At 36.2% G+C, this 15,362-nt stretch overlaps 1 protein-coding gene across 9 annotated transcripts in view; it reads right to left on the bottom strand.

Annotated features, from left to right (window-relative positions):
- FNDC3A (fibronectin type III domain containing 3A) overlaps positions 1 to 15,362 on the bottom strand; it is a 241,822-nt gene that overhangs the window by 67,221 nt on the left and 159,239 nt on the right. For all 9 annotated transcript variants that reach the window (XM_055542133.1, XM_055542130.1, XM_055542135.1 and 6 more), the window contains one exon: positions 5,699 to 5,774. In XM_055542133.1, the coding sequence (XP_055398108.1) occupies positions 5,699 to 5,774 (76 nt within the window). The remainder of the gene's footprint in view (positions 1 to 5,698; positions 5,775 to 15,362) is intronic.

Below are 15,362 nucleotides of genomic sequence, written 5' to 3'. Positions count from 1 at the left end.
TAGCACAAACAGTGGTTTTAAGAAACACCCATTTATTAGCCCACAGTTCTGTAGTTCATAAATCCGTATGTTGTATAAACTGGGTTTTCTACTCAGGGTCTCACAAAGTGAAAATCAAAGTACTGGCTAGGGTGTGTTCTCATTTGGAGGCTGGAGTCCTTTTCCAATCTCATGAGGCTGTGGTGGAATTGAGATTCTTACGGCTCTAGGACTAAGATTCTCATTTCCTTGCTAGCTATTTTACGCAATTATATTTCTAGGTCTTACGTTCCTTTTGCCATCACCACTCATTAAAGTTTTTTTAATTGAGATTTTTCTCACTTAAAAAAAAAAGAACTCACTGAACTGGTTGAGATTTCCTATTTTCAAGAGAACAACTTTAACAATATTTTATTCATTAGGAACATAAAGAATTGAAGACAACTTAATTTGCCTGAATTTTCCTTTTTAGCATAAACATTGCAGTTTTATCTTAACTAAGTCATATATAACACAGTTTCTCTTGAAAAGTAACATTTAATAGCATTTAGGGACAATCTGGGACTATTACACAAAGTACTCAGGATGAATCATTCACTTAACCTAAAATGGGCTGAATTTATGAATGGATGACCCATTATGTTTCATTTTAAAAAACAAGACTCATTAATATTTCAAAATGAGTCTTTTGAACCTCTCTAGGCAATGGCACCCCACTCCAGCACTCTTGCCTGGAAAATCCCATGGACGGAGGAGCCTGGTGGGCCGCAGTCCATGGGGTCACTAAGAGTCGGACACGACTGAGCAACTTCACTTTCACTTTTCACTTTCATGCATTGGAGAAGGAAATGGCAATCCACTCCAATGTTTTTGCCTGGAGAATCCCAGGGACGGGGGAGCCTGGTGGGCTGCCGTCTATAGGGTCGCACAGAGTCGGACACGACTGAAGCGACTTAGCAGCAGCAGCAAAACTGATATTTTCATTTTAGAAGGAAAAATGTAGAGGACAAATTTTTTAATAATGGGTTTCCACCACATAGTTACTTATGCTTTTAGAGTATTTCCTAAGGGTAGTTAAGCCTTCCTAAGTAATGTATAAAAGATATAACTTCTCCATGATTTAGTTTGTTAAATTATGAAAAAAGTAAATAACAGCTAATCATATGGTAAAGAGACTACTACATATGGTTTGGACTTGACTTAATTACAATTTCCATATACCTTAAAACTTCATTTAGTTCAGTCATATTTGTAGTAAAAAAAAAAAAGCCCTTAGTCCAAAGATAATCAGTGGTCTTTTAAAAAATTCTTGGAATACTGATCTCAGTTTAGTTCAGTCGCTCAGTCGTGTCCGACTCTTTGCAACCCCATGAATCACAGCACGCCAGTCCCCCCTGTCCATCACCAACTCCCGGAGTTTACTCAAACTCATGTCCATTGAGTCGGTGATACCATCTAGCCATCTCATCCTCTGTTGTCTCCTTCTCCTCCTGCCTCCAATCCCTCCTAGCATCAGAGTCTTTTCCAATGAGTCAACTCTTCCCATGAGGTGGCCAAAGTATTGGAGTTTCAGCTTTAGTATCAGTCCTTCCAATGAACACCCAGGCCTGATCTCCTTTAGAATGGACTGGTTGAATCTCCTTGCAGTCCAAGGGACTCTCAAGAGTCTTCTCCAACACCACAGTTCAAAAGCATCAATTCTTTGGCACTCAGCTTTCTTCACAGTCCAACTCTCATATCCATACATGACCGCTGGAAAAACCACAACCTTGACTAGACGGACCTTTGTTGGCAAAGTAATGTCTCTGCTTTTGAATATGCTATCTAGGTTGGTCATAATTTTCCTTTGAAGGAGTAAGTGTCTTTTAATTTCATGGCTGCAATCACCATCTGCAGTGATTGTGGAGGCCCCCAAAATAAAGTCTGACACTGTTTCCACTGTTTCCCCATCTATTTCCCATGAAGTGATGCCATGATCTTCATTTTCTGAATGTTGAGCTTTAAGCCAACTTTTTCACTCTCCACTTTCACTTTCATCAAGAGGCTTTTTAGTTCCTCTTCACTTTCTGCCATAAGGGTGGTGTCATCTGCATAGCTGAGGTTATTGATATTTCTCCCGGCTATCTTGATTCCAGCTTGTGCTTCTTCCAGTCCAGTGTTTCTCATGATGTAATCTGCATATAAGTTAAATAACTAGGGTGACAATATACAGCCTTGATATACGCCTTTTCCTATTTGGAACCAGTCTGTTGTTCCATGTCCAGTTCTAACTGTTGCTTCCTGACCTGCATACAGGTTTCTCAAGAGGCAGGTCAGGTGGTCTGGTATTCCCATCTCTTTCAGACTTTTCCACAGTTTATTGTGATCCACACAGTCAAAGGCTTTGGCATAGTCAATAAAGCAGAAATAGATGTTTTTCTGGAACTCTCTTGCTTTTCTGATGATTCAGGGGATGTTGGCAATTTGATCTCTGGTTCCTCTGCCTTTTCTAGAACCAGCCTGAACATCTGGAAGTTCACGGTTCATATATTGCTGAAGCCTGATCTACTTATTATTAAAATAAATTTAAGATATGGCATAAGATATTACCATAATTATGAATATCTAAAAAATTGAGAGCTGGTAGAAAAATTGTTGAATCTAATTCACACTAGTGCATCCTCATTTCACAGATGTGCAAAATAATGGGCAGAATTTAAGTAATCTACTGAAGGATATAGAATCAGAACATTTTAGACTTGTGAAGAACCTTTAAAGGCATTAACTCCAACCATCCACTGAAGAGAAATTAAACCTGCTAATGGCCCCATCAAGTGAAGACTCAGTAGATGCATTACCACCTACAAAGGCAGATGGGAAACTGATTGCTCCTGAGTCTCTCTGACAGCTCTGTTTATTACAAAGTTGTTCCTTGTATTAAGCTAAATCTGTTTTCCTTTAACTCCCACCCACTAGTCCCAGAACCCAGGCTGACCTACTCCCAGACTTGTACCTTTAAAAATACACCATTAAGTAATTCATACATTTTGTTATTAATATTTCTTTAAAGTTTTATTGTGAATTTAGTAAGAAAAATTATATTTCATTCTGTGAGTTATAGTAATATAGCAAACAATATAGTGACCATGATATATAAAACAGACATTTAACTTCTAATAAATTTCAGGCATTTTTAATATCAAAGATCTGACAAATCTAACAAGATTCACAGGGCCTAAGGTATAGTTTGTACACATGTCTCAGGGATTCTAGATTATCAGAGCAGGTCACTAGGGATCCTACTTGGATGAAATCTTCCTCTCCCATCCCCAACAAAGACATCCTGGGAGAAAACGGCCCTTATTTAAAACACGAATATTCGCAACCATTTAATTTATGTTAGCCAAAATCTGGAAACAACTCAAAGGTCCCTCAACAAATGATTAAACAGACACAATATGTGGGTGTTCATGCAATGTAACACAACTCAGCAATAAAAACGAGCGAACTAATGACACATGAACAACACGGACGGACCTCAAAGTTGTTATACTAAGTGAAAAGAAGCCAAAAGGAAAATTCTGTATATGCTTTCATTTATGAGCTACTACTAGCAAAGGTAAAACTATAAAGACAAAAGCATTCTGAACAGACCTAACGAGCACAAGGATTCAGACTAGAACACAGAGGCCAGAAGTGCCAACATCTGGAGTGCAGAGAACTCACTCTAGGGTAACAGAGTTGGGATAATTGGGATACAGAGCTTGTAAGTATTTAACAAAATGTTGTTTTACTAAGGACCTAAATGTCATGTGGCTCAGTTTAGGAGAGACTTACTAACACAATGCTCTGCAAAGGAGATGGCAAATACGAAAGAGCTGACCACGTGTGTGCTTATCCTCACCATAATCCCAAAACACATGGAGAACAGAGTGGTACTTCCTGGTGGGGACAAACGTTCCCTAACGTCAGAAGCCCCTATAAAGGCAGGAAGAGTCAAGATCAGGTGTATGAGGAGAGAATGTGAGAGCAGAAAAGCAGTAATCAAGAGCAGCAGCAGTAAAGGGAAGACAAACAGGAACAGCGGTGCTGACAATAACCGCCCGGGAGCAACAGTGCTGGTCACTCTCTGAGTTAGATGGCAGCAGGAGCACCAAGGGTCCAGCAACCTCCCACCGGCAGACTAGAAAGAGACACCAGCAGCAACAGTGGTGAAACACACCAGTAACTACTGAGAAGCTGGGCAGAGCTACCTGGAAACGAAAAGGAAAGCAGGAAGATTTAGAGGCAGCGGTAGCATCAATGGCATACTAACTCCAGTGGGTGAAGGGGCGCGGAATCAACACACCGGGGAACTGTCGATTAGCTCCTGACTTCTCGAGGTAAGGTGAGCTACTGCTTTCAACAAACCTGAATTCACTTTAACAATTTTTTTTTACACTTGAGAGTCAAATCATAAAAAAATAGCCAGAAATCCAGGATTTGGCTAAATGATTAACATATAGGCATTACTTATGGCTCACTACATTTATATTTTTACATTAAAATTTCCATATTACCATGCAATCTTAATTGGTGCTCATATTGAAAACTCTAAGGCATTAAAATACCTCTGAGTATAAAAATATATTTTCAGTACATAGTGGTTACCAAGGCAAACAAGCATACCAATATACTTAAAAATATTTTAGCAGTTAGTTTTAATAAATATCAACAGCACACCTACTAAGCAAAAGGCATTATTTTAGCACAGAGAATCAAAAGTAAAAATGACACAGTTTTTGTTGTTAAGAAATCAAAACAGAAGGAAGCGAATACTCCTTGAACATTTTTATTAAGTAAGGTTTTATGTACCAAGCTAAAGACAGCATCATTATTTCTATAAATTTTGAAGTTTAGTGGAAGTTTCTCTTACAAGTGTTTATTTCATTAGGAATTTGAATTAGTAAATTAGCTACTGGGCATCCTATTTATACAGGTCTATTAGGAGCAATAACTATTCACTAGCTCAATTACTCTTTGAAATGTGCCTCTGCACAGGTATACTTGTTAAATTTAGGACTCTCATTCAGAGTACTCACTTCCAAAATTAACTAAGATTTTAGTTTAATTAACAGGTTACTTTGGAATCAAGGACTCTTCAGTTAGAATGAATGCTGGAACTTACACAACCAAAATTCTTTTACTACACAAGAATTATGTAGTAATTCAACCAACCAGTACATGAGTACACATAATGATGGGTCTTTATAAAAAAACCTTTTAAAGATAAGATCTGAGCTCAGCCTGGAAGCACTTGGATAGGCTGGAGGTAGTGGTGATATGGATAAACTGTAGATAAGAACAGTACAAAAAGTATTCAATATAAAAAGGGTTCAGAGAGAGCAGATAAGCCAACTTAGCAAGACTAAACGAAAACAGTATTGAAAGGAAAGTGGGGAAAAAAGCAAGCAAGAATGATGAAATGATCTTTCAAAAAGACTAAGGAAACTGAACTGGATTCACCAAAGATTTTTGAGCAGGGGAGTGACATGAAGACCATTACAGTATATTAACCAAGAAACCCTGGGAAAGAGACTAATTAGGATGCTACTACAATAGTTAAGCCATAAAGTCTGGAAAGTTCGTGCCTTGGTGTGGTGGCAGTCAGAAAGAAAGGAAGAAACCACAAGCATACAACACTTGTATGTTATCATAAACTTTACTCTTGTCTCAAAAGATAATAAATTACCATTCTTACCTGTAATGCACTGAAACTGTCCATCTTCTCTTCTTATTGTAAATGCTTCCCCTGGGTTAACTTGTACCAGAATAACCTTAAAATGAGGGGAAGAAGTATTAATTATAAGAACAGCAGATCAAATCTGCATATCAAGATGTTAAATGTTGCAAGAGAGTAGATGTATGCTATTTAATAGGGAAGGAAAATGGGGACTACACATTTGCTGAAAAAATTAATTACTTCACTTTTCTGGAGATCAGACTTAAGCCAAAAGTAAGGGAATAAAAAAAGACACTGCACTGCTGACCTTCTAATTCCTAACCCCTTTAGAAAACCAGAGTTCAGATCTGACAGTTACACTACTCTCTGTAAAATTGCTGAATAAGTTCCCTTCTCCATTCAGCTTCTTCCATTTCTTACATCCCCGTATCCATGCTGCCATGCTTGAGACCTCACTCAGTTCGCAGGACAGATCAGCCGGGCAGTTTTCTTTTGTCACTCTTTAGAGAAAATGCTTTTAATGCCTGGTTTCAGTTAATACTGTCAACAGGGGGTGAGTGGACAACTGATAAAGGTAACTGCCTGAATATTTGCCAATAGTTAACTTCTAGCTCTCTTACCATTTTGAACAGAGATACATACAGCTATTGAGCATTAAGTATTCTGAACTTAAATATTACTAATATTTATATTACTTCCTAAATAACAGATAAAACATATGCTTGAAATATATGTTTTGGATAAGATGGCTACCACCAAAGGGCAGATTAAAGTTGACAATGACTGTAAATAATGCCATATCATGGAGACTTTTAAATTATTTTTACAAGTAGGCTATGATGATACATGGGCTTCCCGGGTAGCTCAGAGGTAACAAATCCATCTGCCAATGCAGGAGATGTGGGTTCAATTCCTGGTTTGGGAAGATCCCTGGAATAGGAAATGGCAACCTACTCCAGTATTCTTACCTGGGAAACCCCATGGACAGAGGAGCCTGGAGGGCTACAGTCCATGGGGTTGAAAAAGAGTCAGATATAACTGAGCGACTTAACAACAACATGATGATACATGCAAATACTAATACAAAATGGTACATAAATGTAACAGAAAAAAGTGTAATGAAAATGTCCCTGATTAAAGTTATAACCATGCTTAGTATATACACTAATGAAGACCAGAAAAATCTAAAAAATGTAATTAACATTGAACATTTCTTAAATTTCCTAATAAATAATAAAAAAAAAATACAGTGGCTTGGTGAAGTTATGGAAGAAAACAGATAAAATTTAAGAGGATCAAATGTAAAATTATTTTTTCTTTTTTTTTTTTGTTCTACTGCTTTTATTTTATTTTATTATTTTTAGAGCTTTTTTTTTTAAATTTTATTTTATTTTTAAACTTTACATAACTGTATTAGTTTTGCCAAATATCAAAATGAATCCGCCACAGGTAAAGAAAGAAATAATTTTCAAAAAAAGCAAGACAGCAGAAAAAGACATCTCTGGAATGAGAAGGAAAGAGAAGGACCAAGATGCATTGATAGATAACAGAAATCAGGAAGCCTGACATGAATACCTCTAAACAAACAGGGCATACAGCCTGGGGAAAGTCAGAGCTAAGGAAACCTGAGGTATCATTTAGTCCGACGCAGATTTTTTTTTTTTTTAAGTAAAATAAGAGATTATTGTCGTTACTGAAAAGTTACTTCATTTTACAACACCATTCAAACAAACTTTCTCTTAAGGTAAACTCCCAGTGCAGTGGACTTAAAACTTATCAATTAACTACTTAAAGTGAGGCAATTTCAAATGGACATTTACCACCTTGGAATCTGAACTACTACATAAAAGTGCCAAACTTTATCCAAATGTCAGGGCATAGTCATTTATTAGTAATATCTACGTGTATTTTAAAGGAAACACAATAATGAGTGAACAATTTTTTATTATTTTTATCAGGGCAGATCTATTTTGCTTTAAGGATATGCCCTCTAGCGTAGGAGAAACGCACAAATTTACAGGACAGAGAAAGAACATACACTGGACACAATGTTTATAAGATTTCTCCTGAACTGATGCTGGACACCTGCCTGCCTCTTACTTTCCATATTTTCCTGTACTGACCGCCCTATAGCTTTTCAGCTATCCGTCTGCTCTATTCCGTTCAATCTAGTATTCCATAGTCAGAAGTTTCATCATCTTCATTTCCTGGCCTATGATTTATTTACTATTCTCCAGCACTATCTGATACACACTTGACTTCTGCTGACATTTTCCTATGAGGAACTACTTTCTTCTTCAGGAAACACTACTCATCCTTCAACAAGTTGACACCCTAAAGCAGAGTTAGGTAATTCCTGTATTAGAGACATAGCACTTTGTATATCCTTCCATTAAAATACTTAGTACATGACTGTATTCACTTGTTTGCATGTTGTCAACTCTGCTACAACACACATGAGCCCTTTACTTCAGTCTATTTATTTTTATACGCAGAGACTACAGAAGATGAAGAAATGTTTGCTGAATTAACTACTGTTCAGTCTCTAAATAGCTCCTAAATCTTTTCTTCTGGCTTTGAGAACAGGGCTAGCTGATAAAACTTTCTGTGATGATGAAAGTATTCTATAATGGTGCTGTCTGATAATAATAGCCTGTAGCTATATTTGGCTATACATGGCCTGAAAATGTACACAAGTGCTACTGAGCATTTGGAATGTGACCAGTGAGAATGAAGAACTCATCTTCTTTAATCCTCTTAATTTTAATTAAATAGCCACATGTAGTTAATGGCTACTGAGTATAGCTCTAGATTCCCCAAACTCCAAAATTGTATTTCCAACTAATTTCTGGATTTATTTACCTTGATAAAATGCAGATACCCAATCTTATTACATCTAAATTTAAATTCATTATATGATTTTCCTAAGAAATTAAGCCAGGAAATTGATTTCACAAACAAGTATGAACTACTTAAACATCAAAATGTTATTAAGCTGACTTCACTATTAAGAACTTTGAATCATGCTTTGTTCTTCACTGGATCCTGTCAATCTGTAGGGGGGCTGGCTGATGTAACACATTTCAGCTGAAGTCTACAAAGAGATTAATAACTGTAAATAAAAGGGCAGCTATCAAACTAATGAATTTGAGTTTAATTCTTAGTCCTATGAAGGACTTTTTAAACTCAGGTAAGAATACCAGCATATAGAGAAACAATTGAGATCTGTTAACCATTTACTCTTTTAACTGACAAGTAATTAATGAGCAAATACTAAACATTAGGCACGTTTTGCAGAGCTGAGGATATACGGATGAATCATTAAGGGAAATTAGTTACAGCCAATTACAATGCTAAGCTAGAATACAAGGTATGCAATATAATATGTGATAAACAGAAAATACTTTCTATTAGGGTCATCTGTCTTCACAATTGCTTTTTTAGAAATAAAGCACTATAATAGAAAAAATATGAATTTGGAATCAGACAATTCTATACTGGAATTCTGCTCTATTGCTTAATAAATGTGGTTTTTAGACAAATTATTTAAACTCCATGAACTTTAGTGTGCTCTTCTAAAATGTAGTGTTTTTGAAGGATTAACAGAAACACTGTATGTAAAATGCCAGCACAGTGCCTGACATACAGCAGACCCTCAAAAACAATTAACTTTTCCTTTAATTAGGATTCTTTTTGTTTTGCATTTAATCTTTTATCTAGACTGTGGAATACTTCATTACAGTTTATGGCAGAATAACATTACACTGTATCACATTTCGTTTATTCATTTGTTGATGGACATTTGGATTGTTACCACCTTTGGGCTTTAATAAAAAAGCTGTACAAATTTTTATATGGACATGTTTTCATTTCTCTTGAGTAAATACCTAGAAGAACTGCTGGGTCACATCATCGCTGCATGTTTGATTGGGAAATTGCCATATTGTTTTCAAAGTGGATACACCAGTTTATATTCTCACCAGCACCGTATGAATGTTCCAATTTTTCCATGTTTTTGTTAACACTTGCTACTATTTGACTTTTATTCTAGCCATTTTACTGGGTATGGTTTCATTTGCATTTTTCTAAACATTAATGACAACATTAGTTAAATTAACTGAACATTAATGCCAACAAAGGTCCGTCTAATCAAAGCTATGGTTTTCCACTAGTCATGCATGGATGTGAGAGTTGGACTATAAAGAAAGCTGAGCGCCAAAGAACTGATGCTTTTGAACTGTGGTGCTGGAGAAGATTCTTGAGAGTCCCTTGGACTGCAAGGAGATCCAACCAGTCCATCCTAAAGGCAATCAGTCCTGAATATTCATTGGAAGGAGTGATCCTGAAGCTGAAACTCCAATACTTTGGCCACCTGATGCAAAGAACTGACTGTTTTGAAGAGACCCTGATGCTGGGAAAGATTGAGGGCAGGAGGAGAAGGGGACGACAGAGGATGAGATGGTTGGATGGCATCACTGACTCAATGGACATGAATTTGAGTAAGCTCCAGGAGTTGGTGATGGACAGGGAGGCTTGGCATGCTGCAATCCATGGGGTCACCAAGAGTCAGACACGACCGAGTGACTGAACTGAACATTAATGAAACATTACTGAAACATTAATGATGTTGAACAACTTTTAATGTACTTATTGGTCATGTACATACCTTCTTTGAAGAAATGAGCATTCAAAACCTTTGCCCAGTTTTTAATTGGGCTAATTGTCTTTTCATTGCTGAGTTCTAAGAGTTCTGTAAATATTCTGAATACAAGATCTGACAGATTTACAATGTTCCATCAGAAGCTCTTTTGAAAAAAGAAACATGTTTATAGTTAATTTTTCCCTAAACTTGTGGTGTATCTTTTTCATTTTTGTTCAATATTCATGTTTGTATATATCTAATATTAGTACTGATACATAACTATTGATTTGTAAGGCTTTTTTTTCCAGTTTACGTCAGTGGCATCATTATATTAATATAATGATCATATATAATATCCCTCCTCTAATTTGCTGTTTTATGCACCTTTTTACTTTTTAAGATTTATCCATAGTAGAGGTTCATACAATGGAATACTGGTAATCATATTCTAGCATTCCATCATATGAGGGCTTCCCAGGTGGCGCTAATGGTAAAGAACCCACATGCCAATGCGGGAGACATAAGAGACACATGCTTGATCCCTGGGTCAGGAAGATCCCTTGCAGGAGGGCACAGCAACCCAATCCAGTACTCTTGTCTGGATAAACCCATGGACAGAGGAGCCTGGTAGGCTACAGTCCATGGGGTATCAAAGAGTCAGACAGGACTGAAGTGACAGCACGCACACAGGCATTCTATCATATGAATCCTCTAAATCCTATTCATGTCTCCGTTAGATATTTATATTACTTCTTGTTTTCTTGTTATTACAAAGCAATGAACAGGCACGCACATGTGCCCTTGTATACACGTATACGATTTTCTGTAGGAGAACTACCTAGAAGAATATTATATTAGGTTTTGGGTCTGCACTTTTTCAGTTTTATTAAATATTGCCAGGCCACTTCCAAAAATAGTTGCGCCAGCAGTGCATGAAGGATTCCACTGCTCCACAGACTTACTATATTTCAGGTTTCTTAATATTTACATTATCACTAAGGTTTTAATTAGCATTTCCCTTCTTCAAAACAGTTCCAAACTCCTTTTTCTCCCAAAACCCTTAATTAGTCCAGTGAATCATCCCCAAGAAGATAGGGTACTTTGTTACATACAGGCACTTTGTTGCCAACTTTGCAGCTAACATGAAATTCTTTCCTTATACACTAAGCACTCATTAATGTGCCAGTTAAGTTTATCAATGGTTTTAGTTTTAAAAGATCAGTTTTTATATTACATAGGCATGTGTTAAGTCGCTCAGTTGTGTCTGACTCTTTGTGACTGCATGGACCGTAGCCCACCAGGCTCCTCTGTCCATGGGATTCTCCAGGAAAGAATACTAGAGTGGGTTGCCATGCCCTTTTCCAGGGGATCTTCCCAACCCAGGGATCAAACCTGGTTCTCCTGCACTTCAGGCAGATTCTTTACCGACTGAGCCATTAGGGAAGCATACATAGGTACACAGACCAATAAGCGGTCAATTATATGTTTACAGATACTTATGAGACACTGGAATTGATGTTTACTAATAATAGGTATTTTATTTAGATATTCCCCAAGTGGAGGCATATCTATTTTTGTTCACACAAGAGGCATGTGGATATTTCCTTTAAAATTCGAATAGTATATATATCTATCATGATAATAGATAAAATGAAACAAACAGACAATTCCAAATGTTGATCTGACTGCAGAGCAAACGCAAAAAACATACGCTTCTGGAACTGGTGCTGCCTCTTTGGAAACCTTTTTTTTTGCCAATAGCAGGACAGGAAAAAATAATCTTACCCTAGAGGGAAGCAGCAGCTATTTGGGGAAAATAATAGTACTCTACAATAAGGAAAAACTGAAGCAGTAATAAAAGCTTGGTGATTGAGGGAATATGAGAGGAGTTCAATTGTATTTGAGGTATTGGGGATGTATAAGTAGAAATAAACAAACAAAAATAATAGCAGTTACTACTTGAACATATATTAATATATTCCCTATGACCCATGCACTCCATTACTAGGTATATACCCAAAAGAAAAGCATACACATGTGCAGAAGTTGTGTACAGGAATGTTCTTGAAGAATCACTTGTAGTAAGCAAAAACTGGAAACAACCCAATTTTCCATCAACAATAAATTGAAGCAACTAAGGCATATTTATAGGATGGAATATTATACAGCAAATACTATGTATAGCTATGAATGGTAACAGGAATGAATGTCATATGTTGACCAAAATAATGCATACTGTATAATTCTACTTATGTAAAATTCAAAGACAGGGAAAACTAATCTTTGGTTTGGGGAAGTAAAAAGGGATAGATATTCTTTGGGAGAGAGGGAATACTTCTAGGAAGGATTAAAAGCATAATCCTTCCCAAGAGACTTCTTGGGATTACCTTTCAAATCCTTCCCAAGAAGCCTTTTGGGAGTGCTGGTAAAGTTCTATTGCTTGACCTGAGGATGGTTACAGGGGTTATGCTCCTTTTAGTTTTTTTAACTGGCCTGTACAGAAATGATTTGTGCACTTCTCTGACTTATGTTGGTTTTAAATAAAGACATTCTTAAAATCTTCAACAGTTCAGATAAAGCAAAATTTTAACCTCTTGCCAACAAGCTTCTCTTTCCTAAGAAGAACCACTGTTAATAAATGGATATATATGTGTACAGAGCTTTTCTTCCTGTGATATATATTTATGTACACTTGCATGGCTTTTTTCCTTTTTTAAATTGTTAGAACTTTTTTTTTAAGTTTAAAAAGTAATAAATCCACAAGATTAAAAAAATACTCAAACACTACAAAATGTTGTATAAAATGTAAACTCTTTTTCTGGGGTCAGTCCCTGCTTATAATTTCTTGTATAATTTTCTGTCATGTGTTTATATACGTGTGCATATTTGATTTTCAAAATGTTCTTTTTTGAAATATCACATAAATGCATTTCAGGAATTTGACTCCTGGGCGTTTTATCTGGCGGTTAAGTAGATATACAACAGTACTTGAATATAAAACAACCATAAGTATATTATTGAAAGGGAAACATTATGAGAACTGAAAAAGCAGAATTCAACTTCTAGTTCTACAAACATCTGTATAGTTTTTGACAAAAAAAATCTTGCTTTGTATTAAGCTAACGTAAGAACATACAAAAGATCATGGGAAAAATCATCTTTGTAAAAAGTCTCCTTTTCATTTAGTGTCTCTTATTACAGAAGTTTACAATCAGATTCACTTTAAAGAATTTTCAGTATCCCATGGATAAATTTCAGTTGAATGCATTTCCTTATTTATTTAGTGCTGCTTACCAGTTACTCTTTATTTCTTCCTCACTTCAGTCCAACTTACATTTCTTAAAAGTCAACAATTCTTACATGATTCTGGGGCACAGGAGCTGACTAAGTACAGAATTCCTTAACTAGAGAATTAGGAATTATTCTAACTGTATACTATCCAGGAGTTAATTTAATAGAATATCTATTGTTTTTAGATCAGAGTCCATCAAAGTTCCATGACCATTATGCTTTATTTCACTAAGATGCTGTTCCCTTTAGATTTGATGATTCTGTCTTCCACAACAGGTTTAAGTGTATGTATATACTCATAAATATTTCACTAAAATAATGTAAAAATTTTAATGTTTTAAGTTATAGAAACAGCTAAGTGTCAATACATTGCAGGGCTGCAGCAAGGTTTCCTAGGAGGTGGCATATGCTCTAAATTGGTGTCCAATATATGTTGCTGTTTCTCTCATAGCCAGTCCAAGTCCAAGAATCAAGGGATAAAAACGAGAGGGATACCACTCTCTTGCAATAAAAATATAGTAAGAGATTATTATCCTGCAAGGTTGCTAGATATTAAAGCAATATACAAAAATAAGCTGTGTTTCTATTTACCAACAACAGAACATGAAATTTCATACACATGGATACAATTTATAATAGCTTAGATATACCAACTTGAACTTTAAGGACTGAAAAATTCGATACTGTAAAGATGTCAATTCTCTCCTAATTTGATCTACAGATGCAAAGTAATCCAAATCCGAATCTCAGAAGGTTGTGTCTGTGTATACTGAGAGGCTATTTCTAAAATTTGTATGTAACGTAAAGGCCAAGCATGTCAAAACACTCTCAAAGAACAACAAAGTGAGACAGTTTGCCCCACCAGGTTCCAAGACGTTATTTAAAGTATTGGTGTGTTCTTGGCATAGGGATAATCAAAACAGATCAACAGAATAGAATTAATAATTCAGAAAAGATTCCACAGATTTATGGTCACTTAATTTATGGCATAAATATCACTGTGAAGCAACAGGAAAATGACAGTTGTTTCAATAAATGGTGTGAGATAATTTGATATACCTATGGAAAAATAATCAAATTAACACAATTCACAGAAGAAAACTCCAGTGGATTTTTTAATAAGATGTTCAAAGTGAAACCATACTTTTTAGAAGATAATGTAGAAAAACATTACCTCAATGTAGGGAAGAATTTTTTAAACAAACAAAAAATACAAACTCTAGATAAAAGAACTGATAAATGTGACTACATTAAAATTAAGAATTGTTCATCAAGATACTGAAAAGTGTGGTTACAAGGATAAGAGAAAACATTCACTACACTGCTGCTGCTAAGTCGCTTCAGTCGTGTCTGACTCTGTGCGACCCCATAGACGGCAGCCCACCAGGCTCCCCCGTCCCTGGGATTCTCCAGGCAAGAACACTGGAGTGGGTTGCCATTTCCTTCTCCAATGCATGAAAGTGAAAAGTGAAAGTGAAGGCGCTCCGTTGTGTCCAACTCTTAGCGACCCCATGGACTGCAGCCCACCAGGCTCCTCCATCCATGGGATTTTCCAGGCAAGAGTACTGGAGTTGGGTGCCATTGCCTTCTCCAATTCACTACACTGGTGCCTGATAAAAGGTTTATATCCAGAATATATACAAAGGGTTTTGACAAATCGAAAGAAAAAAACAGCAACAAACTAGGAACTGCCTAGATGTCCATCAAGAATAGAAGAGATAAATCAATATACTGTTGTAAATTCATACA

The sequence above is a fragment of the Bubalus kerabau genome, chromosome 12 (genome assembly GCF_029407905.1).
Source record: "Bubalus kerabau isolate K-KA32 ecotype Philippines breed swamp buffalo chromosome 12, PCC_UOA_SB_1v2, whole genome shotgun sequence".
Taxonomy (NCBI): domain Eukaryota; kingdom Metazoa; phylum Chordata; class Mammalia; order Artiodactyla; family Bovidae; genus Bubalus; species Bubalus kerabau.
Note: the sequence above shows the minus strand (reverse complement) of the source record. Positions and strands in the feature narration are given on the sequence as shown.